The sequence below is a fragment of the Mesoplodon bidens genome, assembly GCF_964165515.1.
Source record: "Mesoplodon bidens genome assembly, chromosome: 10".
Taxonomy (NCBI): Eukaryota; Metazoa; Chordata; class Mammalia; order Artiodactyla; family Ziphiidae; genus Mesoplodon; species Mesoplodon bidens.
Window position 1 is genome coordinate 38965566 of NC_138172.1, and position 21144 is coordinate 38986709.

General features: G+C 52.9%; 1 protein-coding gene across 1 annotated transcript in view; it reads right to left on the reverse strand.

Moving 5' to 3' along the window:
- Window positions 1–21144, reverse strand: part of BSN (bassoon presynaptic cytomatrix protein) — a gene marked incomplete at both ends in the record, with an annotated part of 85919 nt that overhangs the window by 26377 nt on the left and 38398 nt on the right. The window contains one exon of the mRNA XM_081247010.1: window positions 9654–10062. Coding sequence (XP_081103136.1) covers window positions 9654–10062 — 409 coding nt within the window. The remainder of the gene's footprint in view (window positions 1–9653; window positions 10063–21144) is intronic.

Genomic DNA, 21144 nt, shown 5'->3' on the forward strand with positions numbered 1-21144 from the left:
TACCCTCCTAGCTGGCTGCCCACCATCATCAGAGGGCATGGTCTTCTACCAGTGCGACAGGGAACCTCTCTTAGAGTCTTGTTATCAAATATCTCCATAAGCCCTTGGCCCATGGCCAGGAGGTAGGCAGGTCACAGACTTCATGTCCCAAGACCCAGAGATGGAGCTAAGGGGACTTCCCAGGGCTACTCTGAGGTAGATGGTTCTGCCTGACATCAGCTTTGGTCAAGCTGATCCTTCTTGCCAGCAAGGGGACCCATTGTGCCATCTCAGAGGCACAGATGCCCCTGCACCCAGCCCAGTGGGGGTCTGAGCAGCAGTGGGGATGGGAAGGCTCAGTATGGTGTGCAGCCAAGAGCTGGTCCGCAGATGGGGGAAGGAGAAGCTACAGGAACATGGTTTCCCGTAGGGAGCCAGTGCCTGCTCTGCCAGGAGCAGATTCAAAAAAGCAGGCCTTGTTGGTTCCTGGCTCTGAAGGGACTTTCTCCCCGAGAAGAGCCTTTCTCAGCTGCTCCCTTACTTGCACTGGTCAATCACAGAAGGGCAGTAAGGCAGTGCAGCCCACCAAGGATCCAGAGGCCTGGGACCAGGCTGGGGGCTCTGTGAACCACACGTCTGCGTGGCCTCTCCCTGCAGCTCCCTCCACTGGGCTCTGGGGCAGGAAGGGGAGTGGGGAAACTTTGGGGGAGGGGTTTCTACATCTTTCCCACAGGGGCACTGGTGGCACTGCACCTGCCACCCTGCGTCTCAGCCCCAAAGGGTGGGATCCAGACTTGCATGTCATATTTGGCCCCAAAGGATGCTGCCCAGGGAACCTGCTTCTGCTCCTGGGTGGGGCCTGCCGCACTGTCACCTCCGTGGCTACCAGGAAGCTCTGAGGGCCCCCAGCAGTAACAGGTTCTCTTTCCACCATCCCCTCCCACGTCCCCACCAGCAAGGAAGGAGGGTGGCAGACGTCACTTAGCCTGCCTTCCTGCAGAGAGCAGCGGCTTGCCTCCGAGCCCAGCCCCGCCTGGGAGAGCGGGCATGCAGGGCGTCAGATCACTGCACTGACATCATGCCTGATGCTGCATTCATTCATTTTTCCATTTTGGTACACGTTGAAACATCACAGGAGCAGCTTATAAATGAGCCTTCCCTGCTGGTGCCAAGTCTAGAGATTCCTGGGAGGGCCCCACCGGCCAGTGTGACCTCATGCTCTTCCGGGCTGTGAGTCACCTGCCAGGCCTCGATAGGAGGCGGCACATAGCCCACTGTGGGCTGGGAAGAAGGGTGGGCCTGTGCCCTCGCACTGCCCCTAGCATTGGACATATCACCTGCCTCATCCAGCATCTAGCTGCCCCAAGTCTGCCATCAATCTGCTTTGCCTGTCAACTGGTTGACCTCAGGTTTAGGGGCGGGTACCACAGGGTCCCATAGAGCAGGGCACATTGATCCAGAGCTGGATCAGCCAGGCCTGTGCCAATCTCATCAGGTCAGGACCCTGAGGGGAACCCTGGGAATCTGCCCAGCATCTGAGGCCAGGATTTGGGTCGTGGAGGCTGAACCCAATTGCTGCTTGGGGCTGAAAGGCCTCACTAGCCTGGAGCTCCGTGAAAGGGAGAGAATCCATCCCCTTGCTGATCCTCCTCCACCTCCCGATATCCCTCAACTCCCCCCAAATCCTACCACAGACGGCCTCCCCTCCCTCCCAGGCCTGTCCACTGTGCCCTATAAAATCTCCTGTCCAGGACCGAGCCAACTCCCCTACACCCCATCCCCATACTCCTCTTGGACCCCAGACCACCTCTCTAGGAGAAGCTGCACTCCCTGGATTTCAGAATGTGGCAATAACTCACCTTCTCTTTAAACTCCCTAGGGCCCACCCTGTTCCCCCTCCTGGCTCCTGCTGCCTTCCAGGCTCCCTCATCGTGACTCTAGTCTCAGAAGTCCTTGGCCCTGGCCTCCCAGGCTTCCACTGCACTGACTCCCACAGTCACTGCAGATGGCAGCCACCCGCTAACCCACCTGACACCTCTATCCCTCAGCCTCACCCTCAAACTTACCCTCGCCCAAAACTGTCTCTCCTCCCAAACTACCCCTGTGCCTGTCCTCCTCCAGCCTCCAGGTCACCTCTTAGGCCTCCCCACTGCAGCGGGCCCGGGGCCTTGTGGAGACCCACCCCCCAAGCCTCTGCTTTCTGTTCGTCCATGGGCCCTCTGCTTTCACACCCCTTCCCACCCAGCTGAATCTATGGTCTGCTGGTCCTGTCACACTCTGCTCAATGTCTCTGCTCTCTTGACCTGTGTCTGCTCCAGAATTAGATCCAACTGCATACCTTTTCCTCCGGGCCTACACCTGAACAGCTGAATGGGTACCAGGCAAAGGGGCGCCACTGTAAATTAACTTATGTCCTAGCTTCTCCCGGGCCCCCCAGCTGCCTGGTTAACTCACTCCATCTCTCCAGCTAGCTCTTCTCCACAAAGGCTGGTTCAATTTCTCCATCCCCATCCCTGCCTGTCATCTTCCCCTGCCTTCTGGATCAAATGATGGCCCTGCTTCCAGTGTCTCAAAAAGGAGCCACATAATAGGATGCCTCCTCCACACTCAGGATCTAGACCTGCCTTTTCGGGGTCCCCACTCTTTCAATCATGCCCCATCTCCCACATGCCTAGGCCTCGCCTTCCTCTCGGAGCTCAGACAGCACCACTGTCTCCTGCTTTTCAGAAACGCTCTTCTGCCTGCACACCTTCTCTAGTTACTGTCCGGGCTCTCTCCTCTCCTTCTCAGCCAAGCTTCTCGAGAGTTGACCACATGGATGAAGCTCAAAAAACACTGTGCTGAGTGAGAAAGTACTTACACAAAAGAGTGCATTCTGTATGATTCCATTTATATGAAGCTCTGGAATAGGCAAAACTCATCTATGGTAGATAAAAAAATCAAAGCAGCAGTTGTCCCTGGAAGAGGGATGAGGATGGACATAGATGGGGCCTGAAGGGACTTTCTGTGGTGATGGGGATGTTGTCTGTCTTGACTGGAGGGCTTTGGGTGACACAGGTGCATGCTTTTGTCAAAGCTCACTGAATGGTACATTTAAGCTTTGTACATTTCATTCTATATAAATTTTACCTTAAAAAAAAACCCTTAAATACTGATCTCTAACTAATGAGAGGCTTACTGAAGTGTTCAGTGGGAAGTATACTGATGTCAGTCTATGGCTGTGAATCTCCAAGGCCTCCAGTCCTGACCTGCCTGCACGCCAGGGTCTTAGATTTGTCACCCTATTGCACTCACTTGGGTGCTCACAGACAACTCCAACTTGACACGACCCAAACAGAAGAATTCTCCATCTCCATCTCCTACCCCCATGTCCACTACATTTCCACAACCTGTCTGTTTAGCCTCCAAAATACACCGGGAATCTGTCACGGTTCCCCCCAACCCTATGACCATCTCTACCCCAGCCCCAGCCTGCCCCTATAGGCTATTCTCCACACAGCGGCCAGAGTGTGGGGTGTGTGTGTCTGTGTGCTATTGTTGTATACATATACATCTATGAAGGGGAGTAAAACAAACATAACATAAAATGTGCCATTTTAGTCATTTTTAAGTGTAGATTCAGTGGCATTAATTACATATATGATGTTGTGCAACCATCACCATTATCTATTTCCAAAAAGATGTTTTTAAATGCATACCTTACCTTCCCACTGCCATCATCCAAAACCCTTGACATCACATCTGGAGCCCCCAGCAGGATCTGCCTGCCCTCTGGACCTGGCTTGCTCCCTGGCCCTCACATGGGCCACGTACTTCCCCTCAGGCCTCCCCTGCCTCCACCTGTCTCTGGTCCAGCATCAGTCTAACATCTGCAGTCTAACCTCCCCTCCTTGTAGAAGTCCCCAAGAGTCTTGTCACAGCATCACAGCAAGCCCCACCAGCCCTCCTCCTGGTCCTCCACAACCCTGAGCCCCAGGTGCGACTGTGTGTTTGCGGGCGTGGTTGCTGGTGAACCAGCTGCCTCTCCCTCTGGCCCGGAGGCTCCCCAAGGCTGAGCAACACATCTGCTGCAGCCCTGCCTGAATCTCCAGTGTTGAGGACAGTTCCTGGCTTATATATGGACTCAAAAAGCATTTGTGGAGGGAAGAAAGGATGAGAGGAAGGGAGAGGGCCACCTTCTGACTGAGTAGATACAAGCGGGCCTGCTCAGGCCAAAGTGTGAGCTAACAGACAGTAGAAATGGCAGAACCAACAGGTGACCAGCCAGCAACTGGCTACTTTATGGAGCTTTCCTCCTCTGCCTCTTCCTGCCTCTCCCCCTCTTGTCCCTTCTCCCTGCTTCTACTTTCTCTCTTTCTACCCTTTTCACTCCATTCTTTTTCATGCTGTTTTCTTTTGCCCTCACATACAAAATCAGGTGTTTTAGGAATAAAATTTCGTGTTTTCTGTTCTGATTTAATTTTACATTCATTCTTAGATAGCTTTACAGCCCCCTTTCACAGCTAAAAGTTAAGTGCCATGCCTGACGGCCACAGCTATAAAAAACTCCCACTCCTGAACAGCCACCTCTTCTGCCTGCCCCCAGTGGCTCTGGCCTCCACCCTGTAGTGGCCCAAGCAAGATGGCCAAGGGGCCTAGTTCCTGGGAGCAGGGACTGACAGCAAGGCCGGCTGCCCAGGGCTGGCTGAAGCTTGGGGGGCATTTCCCTACCGACTCAAGAGATTGTGTGGGTCAAAGTGGCTACTGCCAGGCAAACCACCCAAGGACTAGACGTACAGAGGGGAGAAAGGCTTCCCAAAGGGCCCGCCACCTGGAGATCCATTTCCTCTTTGTTTGGAGGTGGAGAGGGGAAGGCTGGGCCCAGGAAGGAGGAGGACACCTCTGCCTCTCCTCAGCTCACCGCTGATCCATGTCCTTCTAACACCCGCTCCTCTTTCCTCAGTGGCCCAGGCGGCAGTGTGGCCAGGAGGGAGCAGAGGGAAGGGGGCAAGGCTGGTGGCTGCAGCAGAGGAATCTGTGCTGCACTCACAGCACCACCCCCGGGCCAGCTGGTGGCCCAGCCCTCGCCGGAAGAGAGTGGGATGCAGGCAGGAGAGGAAGAGGCTTGTGGCCACTGCGTCTCTCCCTCCCTTCTCCACACCACCCACCCTGGTAAGTGCCTAAGCCCAAGGCTTGCCAATGGGGTGGGAATGGGGGAGGGCACAGTAGCTTGGTCTTGGCTTCGTCTCAGCAAAGTCTAGACCTTGGAACGGGTGAAGAAAGACCATGATCACTCTTCTGTAGTTTTCTTAGAGGGGCTTATAAGCAATTCTGACTAGAGCAAGGGAGGTTGAAGGCACATGGGCTGCCTGGACCTGGAAGGCTGGGGATAAGGTGGAAGCTCTGCTGCTACCCACAGGGTAGAGCGTGGGCCTCCCACGTGCAGGCTACAGCCTCACTTTAGGTGCTGCTCTGAGAGGATTCTGCTGATCCGACCAGGAAGCACAGGCGTGCAGTCAGCCCTGCCTCTGCACAGCACTCATTCCTGTGATGCTGTTGCTAGTGCGAGGACAGACTCCACTGAAGGAGTTCCAGGCCAGGATATGCTGCTGGGGCTGCTCTGAGCAGGGCAAGGAGGCCCCTGAGGGGGCTGACAGAGACAGGCCATGCCTGCCCCCAGCCACGGCTTGTCCTCTCCAGGAGCTCACTCCCACCCCGCTGTCCTCCCCGACCTTACCTTCCCCCTCCACCCAGCTGGCTCATGGCCACACCCGGCTCCTTCCCACAGCTATCAGAACAGGTGGCTCTGTCCCAGAGGAGAAAGGGGTGGCAGGCCTGAATGCTGACTGAGTTACCGAAGAGCAGACAGGTGGGCTAATGTGGCACGGAGCAGGCTTGGGGCATCGGCAAAGCCACTGACGCTGGTCCCTGGACCCTGCTTTTCCTTAAACATTCCGGAGGTTTAAGGTACTTGTGCAAGAACCTACATCCAGGGAGAGAAGAGAACAGTCTTCCTGTCTTTTCCCCATCACTGGGCAGTGACTTGGCTTAAATGCTAACACCTCTGGCTTCCTGGTCAGTGCGTCATCACAGGGAGGGTCTTTTGTGGGTGGTGAGAAATGTTCTGACCCCACAAGAAAACCCCCAGTCTTTTGCCATGGTTTCAAACAGGTTAAATTATTTACCTGCCCTGAGCAACCAGGGCTGGAGATCTCCAGGAAAAAACAGCCTCCACCACGAAGAGTGGCCAGGATAGCCCTGCTTGCTACGAACCATCCTCAGCCCAAGCAAAAATGGACTATGAATAAGGAGAATGGGGATGGGAGACCTTGGGGTAAAACTGGAGACCTAGCTACTGGTTCTGGGTCCCCAGCTCCCTTGCTCCAGAATGAATCAGAATAAATGAAGACTTGGTTTCCTCATCTGTAAACAGAGGGTGCTCTGAGCTGCTCCCTGACTTCCATGAAGTCTTAATGTGCTCCAGGCACTCAGACCCCCAGCAAAGTGCATGGGCAGGCATCTTCCTCTCAAGGCATCACAGCCTTGAGAGCCAGCCAACCTGGGCACGGGCAGGACAGCAAGTGCCACATCTGTTTGAGTGTGGTACCCATCCAGCAGCCCCTGGGTCCACTGGCCAGAAAGCAGTGGTTCCAGATCTCAGACACTATTCTAGCCACATGGGGCTGACCTGTATGTGATTCTCATCTCCACACCTGGTGTGCTGTTTCCACAGGACCCAGCTAAAGTAATAAGACCCTGACAGATGCCATGACACAGAAAAACCAAAACTCTGAGTTCCAGTGACCATTGGCCCAGCAGTGCCAGTCTTTTCCCTCCTTTCTATTCCTTTGTCCTCACATAGCCATTCAACACAACAGTTCTATCACATTCCTAATCTGTGCCGCAACTTGAGTTACCAACCAGCCTGATTCTCTCCTTGTGACACACACGATAAAAGGTTCATTTTCCATGGTCTCATTTCCAAAGATCCAAGAGCAGATTCATTAGTGGTCTGAGAGGCATGAAACCCTCCAAGTCATTTGTGTGGTGGAAAGCTGAGGAGCAATGCATCCTGCTCACATGCCCTGATGAGGCTTCGGTGACCTTCAAGGCAGGATGCAGGACCCAGGCTACCTCGGCATTACCACACTAGCAGTTTCAGGCACAAGCTCGCACCCCCAGACAGGACCCCAATTAAGCTGCCCAGTGGCCAGTGTCTGTAGCGCATCTGTGCTGGGACTGGCAGTCCCCCCACCCCTTTCCACTCTAGCTGGGCTCCTCCTAGGAAGTGAGAAATCAAAAAAGGAAGTGAGTAATCAAAAAAGGAAGTGAGTGCTGGAGCTGAAGTTCCTGGAAAAGGTCACTCTGCCTGAGCCCCTGCCACCTACACCAGCCTGACTTCAGAACCCGCCCCTTGCGCTGCCCAGGACCTCAGGCCAGGCAGGAGCCCAGCCCAGGACACCAGGGCAACCCCACAGAGAGCCTTGTTGGCTGATGAACATCATGTTAGAAGGGCCAGAACAGATGTGGTTTGATCAAGGCGGATCTATCAGCAGGTACGTGGGCAAAACTTGCAAATGTGCTTTCTCGTTACGTGGAAGCATGACCAGGGAAGTGAACCTGCTTTTAGTGAAGTGACAAAGGGCAACTGCTCTGACTCAAGAACTAGGCTCTGCCAGCCCCTCAGGAAAATGGGCCAAGGGTTCTCTTCCTTGACAGGAACACCACTGAAAGCCAACTGTGAAGAAGAAAAGGTTCTGCTTGGAGACCATGGCAGAAAAGGGCATCCACCAGGCGAGAACCTGGAGAATGGTCAGCATTTCCCAAACTGAATGCCATGGAACAGCAGCCCCTAATGTTCAGTGAAAGCGAGTCTGGGAAAGGCCACCAGCAACAGCCCTGTCTTGGAGCTCCTGCGTGTATATGCCTTGAAGGACCTGGTCCGGAGGCCCGCTCTTCACCAAACACTGTGAATCTGCAGTAAGCTGGAGGCCCCTTTCCTCCTGGCCCTGAGCCCCGGCTTCCTCCCAGCACAATGAGGCAGATGGACCGAGTGTCGCCAAGGTCCTCCCACTCTGCTGTTTTTCCAGGCACAGCCAAAGGCTGGTTCCCCTCCCACCTCACCAAAGGTCCTAGGCTGGGGGAGTTTGTTGTGTGGGAAGGACTGAGATGCCCACCAGGAAACTGGTGCCACCACGTGCGGCTCTCCCTTGATCTCCGCCTACCCCACCCAGAGTCGTTCGGGTCCTGCCGCTCTAGTGAGCATCTCTGGAGGCTGGAACCTGGGGGGCAGGGCCAGCACAAGAGGGGATCCCCACAGCAGCCTCTCTCATCCCTGCCTGCCAAGCCTCCCTGCTCCTGTGAGGCTGGGTGCTTCTGGCTTCTCGCTAGCAGAAACACCCAGGTGAGCTTCCCTGGCCTTAACCACGCTGTTCTAAATACTGAGGAGCAACACTTACCTAACTGATCAGTGCAGGGATGGGCCGTTTCTAATCACGGATGTAATAATCACGAGTGTACACGCCTCCTCAGAAAGCCCCCACACTCCAGGAGCCACTGCAAACGCACTGAATCATCTCCCCACACCGGCAGCTCCTTCCTTGGAATCTCACACTTACCTCTCACAAAGCACACGTCCCACACCCACAGCACCTCATATCACAAATAGACCCCGACCTGTGAACAATTATTCTCACTCATCCCCCCACCCATGTGGTCCAAACGGCTCCTGCTGCTGATAATCCCAGCTGCGGGCCTGCAGTCACCACTCTCCATCCGGCCCAGGGGCAGAGCCCTGGGGGGACTACCAGAGACTTTGGTGGGTTACCGCGGAGGAGAGGGAGGAAGCTGACAAACCCACTCATTTCAAAGGTATGGCCCCAGCCCAGCTAGTATATTGGGGCACCCAGCCTCCATGGCACCGAAGAGAGGCTCAGGGGCTTGGCTGAGCATCCCACAGCAACTCAAGGCATCCCAACACAGCAAGGGTGGGGCTGGGAACCCAGGGTCCTCTGGGGGAGAATGCAGGCCAATCTCATGGAAATGGCCTTGCAGTGGCCTCTTGGTGAGTGTAGGACACTGTCTCCATGTGGATGCTTGGCCCCCAGTCTGGGTCTCTACTTTACCCCGAGGTTGTTTCTTGGGATGGGTAGCTGCTCTGCCCCATCAGGCCCCAGCTTACTGGAATGGAAGCCCAGGGGAGGCGCTTCCTGAAGCCCAGGTGGGAGGCAGTTTCCTGTCTCCCTTAACACCTTGCTCCCCTCACTGGCATCCCTCTCCAAGACCCACTGTCAGGGAGAGAGGCTGGCCAACGGCCAGGGAGACTTGCCTCCCTTTGGGCCCTGCAGCTGCTCATGGCCCTCTCCAAATGAGCATCCACTGGGAAAAGTTGTCTGTAAGACTGTCGTTGGCCCTCCCTAAGGCCATTTTTCCAGGTCAAACTTGGACCAGGTAAGAAAGCGTCTTCCACTCAAGACTGAGCCTAAGCTTTCCGTAGGTGCAGGAATCCCTCAGGACGATCCCCCACAGAGACTTTTTCTCTGCTACCACATCTGGGAGCCAGAATACAAGCCCTGGGAAGACAAAGAAGCTGATGGCTAAGGGAAATGACCAGGAAAAGAGAGCTGGTGAAAAGGGGAACCGGGGAGGCCTGGGAAGGCAGGTGGGATGGAGGAAGCCGGCGCACAGCTGATTACCTGGGTGAGGTGAGGGTTGGGGTTGAACCCACACTGGTTGCAGACCTTGTTGTGACACTGGGTGCAGGTGTTGAAGTTTGGCTGGCTGGGGGTTGACGTGAGATCCGAGGTCTTACATATGGGACACAGCGTGCTGCTGGGAAGGGGGGCGATCTGGGGGACGGAGTAGGGTGATGTGGGGGTGCTGCCTCTGTCCGGTGACACAGAGGGGGACCGCCCTGATCTCTGCATCCTGCTGTCTACCTGCAGCGTCCTGCGGGGGCCATCAGCCTCCTGGCCTGCTGGGCCCTGTGCCCTTGTCTCCTGGGGGCTCTCACGGCTGGGAGCAGGAGCAGAAGGCTGCTTCGGGGTTGGGGAAGCTGCTCTCTGGCTACCCAGGGGCTCCTTGGGGTCCAGTCTCCTGGAAACGCTGAAATGACATTGAAAACGACGATGTTAGAGATATACCTTAGAGAAGTCCCCTGCAGAGGTCTCCACCAACCTAGGTGACTCTGCCAAGCCCCGTCGCCACCCTCCTCTGCTGCCCAGTGGCATCATCACAGCCCCCACTGGCCAAGTGCTGACTGACAAGTGTCTCCCAACTTGAACCCTCAGCACCAGGCCATGTGATCGGCTCATGAGTGTCCCCTCTTACATCCCACTTAAGTGCAGAGTCTGATTCAGTAGGTCTGGGGTGGAGTTTGCACTTTTAAGAATCTCTAAGGCACTCCAATAAAGCTGTTAAAAAAAAAAAAAAAGAAACTCTAAGGTGATGCCTTTACTATAGTCTGCAGACTACACTTTGAAAACCAAGGCTCTCAGGTGCTTCCCTGGTGGCGCAGTGGTTGGGAGTCCGCCTGCCGATGCAGGGGACGCGGGTGCCCCGGTCCGGGAAGATCCCACGTGCCGCGGAGCGGCTGGGCCCGTAAGCCATGGCCGCTGAGCCTGCGTGTCCGGAGCCTGTGCTCCGCAACGGGAGAGGCCACAACAGTGAGAGGCCCACGTACTGCAAAAAAAAAAAAAAAAGAAAGAAAACCAAGGCTCTAAACCTACACATTAGTAATACCTAGGCTGATTTAAAAATTTCTGACTCTCAGACTGCACCCCAGACAAATTACATCAAAATCTGTGGGGACAGGACCCTGGCATTACTATTTTTTTCCTCCCTAAGTGATTTCAACATGCAGCTAGTTTAGAGCTACCCCCCTGGCAGGTCTGTTACATTCTGGCTTGTCCACTTCAGAGGCCGACCCCAGGCAGTTGGAGGTGAGGGTGGGGAAGCACTCCAATGCCCAGTTAATGCCATCTCCAGCAGGGACAATGGAGCCTTCCTTCTGGCAATCTTCCAGCAGGTCTAATGCCAGACCAAGTCCATCAAGATGGGTGAAGTGTTACCTTTCTGCTAGTGCAAGGCAGGGTGGGACCGGAGTTCTAGGATCCAGGCCTTGAGGAACCATCGAGGGGGGTTGGGGTCAATGTGCCTGACCCCAACCTCCATCCAACATGGCCCTGCTGCAGCAGAGCCAGCAGAGTTGAGTAGTTCAATGAGGTAGAAGGCAAACCATCAGGCTAAACTCAATGCCCTATATTCCTTCTCATTTGACCCAATTTCAGTTCATTTCTGCCAGTTTTCCAATTTGAAAAAAGCCAAGCACAGAAAGCCAAAAGCAATGCTTCATATTGCTTCCCTGAAATTCGATACTTGCTTCAGTCTGTATTCATCTGGGTGGATACTGGCACCCAGGCGACAGGGCAGCCTGGCTGAAAGCCACTGCAGAGGCCCAGCCACAGCCGCCTGTGGAGCATCCTGGCCTGGCCCCTTCAGCCCCAGTGTTCCTGGTCCTTGTAGCGTCTGACTAATAGGAGGGGATTCTAAGTTTGCTGCCTTTATATGAAGACCATCTGCTTGCCAAAAAAATTCAGGAGCCAACTGTAGGATGCCTTAGGACAAGCTATTTCAGAGGGGAGATGAGGAGCCTCCCTGGCGAGGCCCACTTCAAGACACTCTGCAGTCCTTCTTCCCTTCCGAGGAACCGCTGGGGAAGAGACACACCCTTGGTCTAATAAAGACTCTTCCAGGAAAAGGAAACACTGTTGAATGTCCATCAACCAACAACAGAATACACCCATCCATCCAGTCTCACAGACCTGCCACTTTCTTCTTCAGTGGGATAACCAGAGTCTGAGTCTAGCCCCTCTGAGTCACCTTTGCCACCAGCTGTGAGGCCCAGTGTGGTGGTGGCTGCAGCCATCTCTGGCCCACACTTGGAACCTGGGCTCTAGGGCCTTTCAGTAGACTAAATTTCTAGGTATTGTAAAGAAATAATCCCGCTTGGTTAAATTCATAATTTCATTTTTTACTTAGATTATTTGGGGCTAGAATTTAAAAGCAGCCCTTGAAAGCCAATCAGAAACGGGCTTCCCTGGTGGTCCAGTGGTTAAGACTCCGCGCTCCCAATGCAGGGAGCCTGGGTTCGATCCCTGGTCAGGGAACTAGATCCCGCATGTAGCAACGAAGATCCAGTGTGCCACAACTAAGACCTGGCACAGCCAAATAAATAAAAAAAATTTTTTTTTAAAAGCTAATCAGAAGCTACGAAGAGCCCTTTATAATATGTGAAGAGACTGTAGCCCCTTCTCAGGCTGTGCAAGGTCAGTGGTTTCTCCTGAGAAACTTAGCAATTTCTACTGTGTTTGTTTTGCATGAGGTGTGATAGGCAATCTTCCGTGTACACAGTGACTTTTTAATTCAGTGTTGCATCACAATGTAGTCTTCCTGGGGACATTTTATATGATACTTAGGGATCCAAATTCAAGTTAACTTTCAACTCAGCTGTGGTGACAGTGAATACACAAACAATGCCCACTGCACCCAGCAAAGTCTGCACTGGAAGGGCAACGCTCCCTGCACAGAGGCCTGATGTGTGTTCACACATCACACGGCGACTGTAGCTGACACCTGGCAATCACAATACATGCCCATGAACCCTTCACTCTCCTGTCTCCTGGATGATTCCTCACACCTCTCCTTGATCTGCAAGCCGCCAGCATGTCCCTCCCTCTCCTCGCTGTCACTGGCGACTTGCTCACCATCTCGCAGGGAAAGCGGGAGCCACTGGAGGGGAATCTGTACATCTAAGGCCTCTCGGCGTCTGTTCCGCTGTGTTTGCCTGTCTCCTGTTCCCAAGGCCCACTTCTCACCTTCACAAATTCTCCCCTCTCCTTCACCGTCCGTGTTTACCTCTCTATTTGGATGATTTCAATGGCCATACAAACATGTGTCTCCCATCTTGAAAAAGAAAAAAGAACTTTAGCCCACTTTCCCCCTCAGCTACTGCCTCATTTCTCTGCTGCTCTTTACAGCAAAACTGCTTGAAAGAGTGGTCTCCACTCACGGCCTCCAGCCCCTCTCCTCCCTTCCTCTCAACCAATACAGCCTGGCTTTTGCCCGTCCTTCCACAGAAATCGCTCAGGTGACAGTCACCGGTGGCCTCCACATCATCAAATCTGACAGTCGCTTCTCAGTCCCTCCTCCCACCTGATCATCCCCTGACCAGCAGCGGAACTTGACAGCGCTGAGCATTCCATCCTTCCTGAAATAAGCTCTCCACTGGCCTCCCAGAACACCACCCTCTCCTGGGCGACCTCCTCCCTCCTGGCCATACCTTTCCAAGCTCTTCTGCAAGTTCTTCCTCATGTCCCAAACCAGGGACCCCACTTCCTACACTGCAGGGACTTAGCTTTTGTCCACACAAGCATTTCGCAAATGTACACAAAGCCCTGAGGTTCAAGACCCACCCAGACTCAAGGCTTTAACTCCCACTCCCCACTGACAACTACAAATGTGTGTCTGGCCCAGACCCCTCCCCTGAGCTCCTCCCTTGGCTCACTGCCAACTCTACATCTTCACTGAGATGTCTTACAGGCACCTCAAACTTGCTGTGCCCAAGCTGAGCCCCTGATCTTCCCACAAATGTGCCCCTCCCCATCTTCCCCTTGGAGTCTCTGACTCCCTTCTCTCAGCCCATGTCAATCATCAGTAAACCTTGTGGGCTTCAGCATCTGGCCACCTCCTCTGCCTCCTCGCTCCACCTGTCAAGTCACTGTGCCCTCTTTTTTTTTTTGCACAAGCTGGGGTGCTCCCACTTGCCCCTCTATGTGGCAGTCTTCACCATGCGGCAGCTGGGATAATCCTTTACGTACATAAATCAAACCACTTCCCTTGCCTGCTTAAACCTTCCTTTCCCTCCCACAGGAAAAGCCAAAGGCTTTACAATGGTCCATGAGGCCCCATGAGATTTGGGCCCTTTGCCTCCAGCCTCATCTCCTACTATCTCTCTCTCCCTGTGTCCACTTCCCTTACGCCAGGCCCACTCCTGCCTCTGGGCATTTACATCTGCTGGCACTTGCGCTCTCTCGAGTCTTTGCTGTGGTGCCATCGTTTCGGAGACACCTTCCTGGACCACCCTATTTAAAATGCAGCTTCCATCCCTCCTGCCTCTTTGTTCTCCATGGCACTGAGCGCCTTCCAACTCGTCATATACGACGTATGTTGCTTCTGTGCACCCTCTGTGGTCCCTGCATTAGCCTGCCAGGGCTATGCGGGCAGGGCCTCTGTGCTTTCTCCACAGCTGCATCCCAGAGCCCAGCACAGTGCCGAGCACGTGCTGGATGCTCAGTACGTGCTTCCTGGATGGAGGGACTGCAGTCACATCACGACTCAGAACATGAAAACGTGGCCCCAAAACGTGTTCGAGCTGAGGAGATACGGCACGTGACAGGTATGCACTCGGCCCGCCACTGGATCTGACCTCACGCAGGACAGAATGACAGAAACAGCACCTGGAGTCCTCTCTGGCCAGGGGCTGCACCCCCAGTCCCACCACATAGAACACTCCGCTTGGCCACGGCGATGGTGATACTAATCGGGCCCTCACCATGAGCACCACATGTGCCAAGCACCTGTCACATATTAACTCCTTTAAGCCTCATAGCAACTCCATGCGGTAGGATCTAATTTGCCTATGTTATAGACAAGGAAACTGCCACACGTAGAAGTTATGGAACTTGCAAAGCTATAATGACCTGTAAGTGGTGGCACTGGGATTCCAATATCAAGGCCACCGGTCCATGTCCCTAACCATGTCCCACGCCACCTCTGGGGGAGAACAGTGAGGCTATGGAGGGGTGGGAAGCACTGCAATTTGGATTCTTTGGATTCTTTTTTCTTTCTTCTGAAGAGCTGTTTAAGTGGAAACTCCCTCAGAAGCGGTCTGACATTTTGCTTCTCCCTGTAGCCAAGGCCCCAGCACCATGCTGGGCACTGAGTGGACACTCAATAAGTGTAGATGCAAAGTAAACAGGAAGTCATATGGCAGTGCAGTGAGCTCACGGAGTGGGGCTGAGCTAGGGCAGTGGTGTTACTTAGTTATGACCACTTCCCCTGGAGTTTGGTCAGCAACGCTGAGAGACTCATAGAGAAAACCACATTCATTCACTCATTCATCGAGCATTCAGTCATTAGCAAAGATTCACTGACCCCTGGAATGATAGTTCCAGGCCCTGTGATAGGTACTGATGGTAAGAATGGACTACATCTCTTACAAAGGAAGGTGGGCCCACAGGTGTTCGTTGTATTGCTATCCTTTACATCTTACACATATTTTATCAGTGTTCTTATATTCTCTATAAACACCTATTCAATATTTAACTAAAATAAATTTTAAAAAGTGAATCAGACAGGGATCCAGTCTTCTGGGAGCCTCCAGTCCAGAGAGGAGACAGATGTGCAAACAAATCACTGTAAGACACCTCCACACAGTCCAGGGAAGGCAGAAGTCTGACAAGGCTTTGAGGACTAGGAGACATCTAAGCCAGGTCTTAATGGATGGGCTGTTCTCCCCAAGGTAAAGGGCAATCGAAGCAGAGAGGAAAGCACTTGCAATGGCCCAGAGGCCTGACAAGGTGTAAGTCAGTGCTATTCTCAGCACCTCGAACAGCTCCTGGCAACAGTGTGCACCCAACTACCAGAACTACATGGGAAGCTCAGAGCTAAAATAGGAAGGGCCAGGAGAGGAGGGCCTCCAAGCTTTTCAAACAAGGGAGTGCTCCAGCTCTGCGTCAGGGAGATGGTGGAGGTAGGGAGACAGTGAGAATAAGGCAACAGCCCAAAAGATAGTCCAGGGACCAAGAGGGAGGGAAGGCTCAGCAGGGGTATTCTGACCTGGGGTCTAGGGAGGAGTGGTTCTTTTGATTGAGACAGAGGATCCAGGGGGAGAAGCCAATTGGTGGGTGGAGGTTGGGGAGTGAAATGGCAAAATCACTAGGTTGAGTTTGGTTTTGCTGAGCTGGTGGTCTTCGGGGGGCATCCAAGGAACATCAGGAAATGGGTCGGAGCTTGGGTTCAATTCAGACAATCTAGATATTTTTATCTGAGAGAGTTAAGGGTTCAGTTCACAGGCGAGCCTCAGGGGATAAAGATCACATGGAGAGCAGTGGTCCAGAAAAGATTTGTGGGGAGCATCAACATTAATGGGAGCAGAAGGGGTATCAGAAACAGAGGTCAGAGAAAGGAGAACAACAAGAACACAACCCCCAGGGTCAGAGAAGTTCCCATAAGGAGGAGCATTCAACAACATGCTCCTGAGTCTACGTCCCTGAGGGCTGAGAAGCCTCAGAAACTCTGAAGGAAAAGGCTTCACCCACGAGGGCCATGAGCCCTCTGCCACTCAGTCCCCTATCCTCAGGACAGGACAGTTCTCTATCCTTCTGACCACAAGGGCCCATCCATGGCCAGAGATCCAGATTTGTCTGTGACACTCTACTGGACACAAGTCCCAAGGGGGCCAGGGTTGGAGTAGCCTAGGGCCTCCTGGGGAGGGCAGAGGAATGCCCTCCCCAGGAGGCCCTCCTTAACGAAGGTCTCCACTGGGCGCAGAAGGGAGGGAGGGAGGGAGGTGTCCACAATCGGGAGCCAGCCCAGCCCCAGGGAAGACCTGGCTTCATGGATATGGGAGGCCAGTGCTCCTCCCAGCAGCCTCCAGGAGTCCTGCTCCTTGAAGAGGGCTGGGATGAGGACAGGTGAGCAGGAGGGGAGAGGGACACTGCCATAAAGTGGAAAAGACACAGGAGGACAGGCAGGTGAAGAAGGAGGGAGAGGGCAGAGATATGAAGGAGTGGCTGGAAGACAAGCAGGGGAAGACTAAAAATGCCTTATCCAGGATAGTTATTTTAAAAAGATGGCCAAGAAAGGTAGAGGGTGTAAAAATTGCTGTATTTCTACCAGGTTTCCTCCCTTTCAGCATTTAAGGCTACTGACTAATCAGAAACAAGTCTTAAAGCTAGCTAGCAGGGCAGGAAGGAGCCCCCGCCACAAGGCCAATCCCGTCAGCCTCCCCACCAGCTCTGCTCAGTACCCCTGTGGCCTTCTGTCCCATACCATGACCACTGCTGGGAGGAATAATCCAGTCAAAAGCTGGACTCCCCTCTGTCAGAAACTCCCAAGAGAGGCATGAGGCCGACAAGCTCCAGTGACCAAAGATGCTCAGACACCAGGTATGTCCATAAGGGCAGGGCCACCAGGGAGAGCCGTGGCTGCCCTAGCCCACGTGGGAAGGAGCCTGGAGGCCCTCTGGCGGCTGTAGTCAGGGAGGGCCTGCTCAGGCTGGGCAGACTGGCAGGAAAAGCAGGAAGAGACCATGCAAGCTCCCAAGGGAAAACTAGGCCGGGGTCCACATGGCAGCATTCTAGAGCATGCCCCCGCCACCTCCAGTTGAATATTTGAAAAAGAAATATTTCACACAAATAAATGGCTGCCTTTGCTCACCAGGAGGGGAGTGAATTTAAAGAAACTGTTTTTCTAAGAGCAGCCGGAAGAGTTCCCACAGCTTCAAACAAGGTTTTGATAAATTCTTGGCTGACCTTTCTATAACAGGCAATTATGGCCAGGAAGATGCTATGGGAGGATTTCTCCTTTAAGGTCCAGGCCAGGAAGGACCTCTAGGCCAGCCCAGCGGCCCTGGTGTATCCAGGCAGAGAAGCAGGGGCTGCAGAATGGTGGGCACCAGGATCTAGGTCCTGGGTCCTGGAGCAACTCTCTCAGGAATGGATGGGAGAATTCAGAAAGTTTGAGTTTTAAAAAAATGCCAGTTTTCACACAAGAAAACATTTCTTGACCTGCCCAGCTTTCAGGCCAGTGGCCTCCTGCCTTTTTGATCATGGGTTCCTGGTAGGGATAAGAGTTGCTGCCATCAGACACAGCCCCAGGGAAGCTGGAAGCATAAGGGGAGACATCAGCAGGAGGCTGAGAGCAAGATGGGACCCAGGCCGTAACTGCAAGGAAAGCAAGCCCTGGGTACCTCATTCCCCATCCTTGAGGCCTATCTGGGTCCACTAGGTTGAGAGCATTTCTCAGGACAATCTGATTTGGCCTTGGTTCCCTTTAGGCCCAGTCAGTCTCCAGAATCCAGAACAAGGATGGGAAATACAGGTAACTTTCCTCTAACCCCATTAATTGGTAGAGACTGCCTGGAGGGCTGGGTTTGAGAAAGATCAGTGGGAAAGATTGTTGCCACCAATTAGATAGGTCTGTCATGAACCCAGGAGTAGGGCACCTAAGCACAAAGGCCATGAACTTGTCATCCATGATGCAGAACCAAACCAGACCCTCAGATCTGCCTCAAGTGATACCCAGCTTCCGGGAGTGTCTCACTCAGAACTGGGCCAGACCCACCTCGGGTCAAATTCATCCCCCGAAAGAGACCAGAGGATGCATGTAGTGTTTACTTCTGACCTTTCCGTTGGTCCCATTTTCACCTCCAATCTGTAGTCTTCCCAGAGTCACAAGAGCTGTGTGTGGGCATCAGTCAGCTGAACCATCAAATGCCATAAGCTCGGTGTAACTCTGAAGGCTGAATGTCTCTTGCACTGTGGTGCTTGTGTGAACCATGGCTCACCTGAGGGCAAGCGAGTGGTAGATGCCATCCCCCTTAGGACTCTGTTGAGGGGTTACTAGTCCTCTAGTCATAGCTTGCCCATTCATGTCTTATGGAGTGTATCTCTAGAAATTTTTATTCATTCATTCATGTTAAAAGAGCTCATAGAAACCATGTTCCCTAGTTCTTGAAAGTCCGAACATACCTTTGTGGTCATTAAATCTTAACAACAGCTTGGCTGGATGTAAAATTCTCAGTTGACAGTTCCTTCCCCTGAGGACTTTGTAGGTACAGCCCCTGTGTTTTCTAACTATTACTGTGGAGAGCTCTGGGCCAGCCCAATCAGTTCCCCTTATAGTTATACTAACATTTTCCTCTAGGTGCTCTAGAACTCTTTTTTTTTTCTCTTTGAAGTTTAGTAACTTAATATTCCATATCTATTTTTCCTGAAATTCAGTATGTCCTTTCAAACTAAAGATTTATGTGTTCCTTTACTGCAGGGGGGAAACGTTTTCTATTAATTATACCTTTGACTGTTTCTCTGTTCCATTTGTTTTGTTCTCCTCTCCAGAGATACCAATTACACCTACTTTAACTTTCCTTTGTCTTTCCATTGTTCAGGCTGCTGGCAGCCTATGGTTCCCCCCCACTCCACTCCCCCCCCAATCTGCTCAACTCCTTGAGCAACTCCACCTCCCTAGTAACTTCTTGGCACCACACAGGGTTCAGGGACACTCCTAAACGTCCCCACATATGGTGGCTTTGCTAACCAGTCCAAGAAGGTGGCTCTTGGGTTTGTCCCTCTGGACTCTGACCTCCCTGCCCTAGCTCCGCAGAGGCAAATTTCCCCTTCTGGAGCCCTCCCTCATCAGAACTAATTATCCCTGTGCTTGGAAACCATTCTTTGTTCACTGCATTCCTACGTATAGGTGTTTCTTAGTTTTGTTGAAAAGAGTTTTCTGTTTCTTATTCTTCTTGCAACTTTTGGTTAGTTCAGTAAGGAGACTGAGCAAAGAGATGCTTTTAATTTATCGTATTTAACCAGAAAGACATTTTACAACACAAAACAAATGCCATTTTCTGGCTTTTCACCTGTGCAAGTTCTAAGTTTTCTAAAGCATGGTTCCTTTATAAATCTGATTTAAAACTTTAGATCTTATCCTTAAGAAGAAGAAAAGTACACATTCATAAACATTTTTGTTTGCTCTCAGAAGGCACTGGACCTCCTGAAGCCCATGGAGTCCAAACTCCTCAATGGCTGGTCTGGGCCTACCACACCAGCCTGTCTCTCAAGCATCACCCACACGTCCCCTAACACAAGCCCTGCCTGAGGCCTGGGAGCTCCCCAACGGGCCAGGGGCTTTCCTGCATCCATGCCCACAGGCTCTCCAGAGGGCTGGCTGAACACTTCCACAGCACCATTCCAACCTGACTTCTGGTGTGGAGCCTCCTGGGGTCTCCCTCCCTATGCATCCCCCACCAGCCTGGTCCCAGTGCTGCCCCTGCAAGGCACTATCTGTTTATAGTGTCCCTTAGGTCAGACTGAGCACGCCATAAGGGCAGGGATTCCCAGAATCTAATGTGGGTGCAATCCCTGTTTGCCAGTCAAAGGAAGCAGAAGTTCACACAGGTTGTTATAATCAACTGACGAAAGATAATTTGTAATTAGGCAAGATTTATAGGAAATGACTCTGGTAGGGCTTGAAAGCAACTTCTTATTTTAGGTGAATTAAACAGTCATATCTATATCAATCATCTTTTACAAAGGTCTGGTTCAGCCAATTACCACAAATTCCAAGGGGAAAGGATCCAAAGACTGGATTTTACTATAGTGCATAGAGGAGCTGGCTTCTTTAGCTAGAACTTAGTAGGAGGAGCATTACTGCTTTTAGTGCCCTAATGCCTTTTTCCCACTTATTCATCAGACTTGGGTAAAGCTCATCAGTAGGAGATTCCTGAGGGAGCCAGGATAGGTGAGGGCCCATGCTGGGAGCCAAGAGGGCCAAAGGAGGGAAGAGGCAGGCAGGTGGCAAGACCAAAGTCACCGCCCAGAGATGAGACCCAGGTCAGCAGCTCCTCAAAGGCTCTCCCCATCACCTCCTAGGCTTTCCAGGTGGCCTGACCTGGGACACCAGAGGAAACAAGGCCCCAACCTTAGGGACTCTTCTTCCCTTTGGGCACCATAAGGACTGAACCCAGGATGCTGACATTTGTCTGGGCAAATCCCAACACATCCCTGTACTAAGACCTACAGCATGTACAGCATTTGAATTTTAAGGCACTCCCTGGCCTTTCCAGCCTGTGGTGACCAGGGTACCCTTCAATGGCACCTCCAGGCCAGCCACATACCCCCATGAACTCCCCTCCCAGGCTCAGCTTTCTGAGGGCACACATGGCAGACAGGCAAATTCTTAGCCCCCTCTCTACAGCCTTCTCAAGACCTTTGGCCCCAGGCCGGCCCTTGAGTCTCATTTACCAACCCTGTCTTCCAGGAGTGCCATGGTTCCCAGGTGTGGCCCAGGAATTCAGCCCAAGCCACTGAGGTTCCTGCCCCCACCCAGCCCCAGGCTTGCAGACAT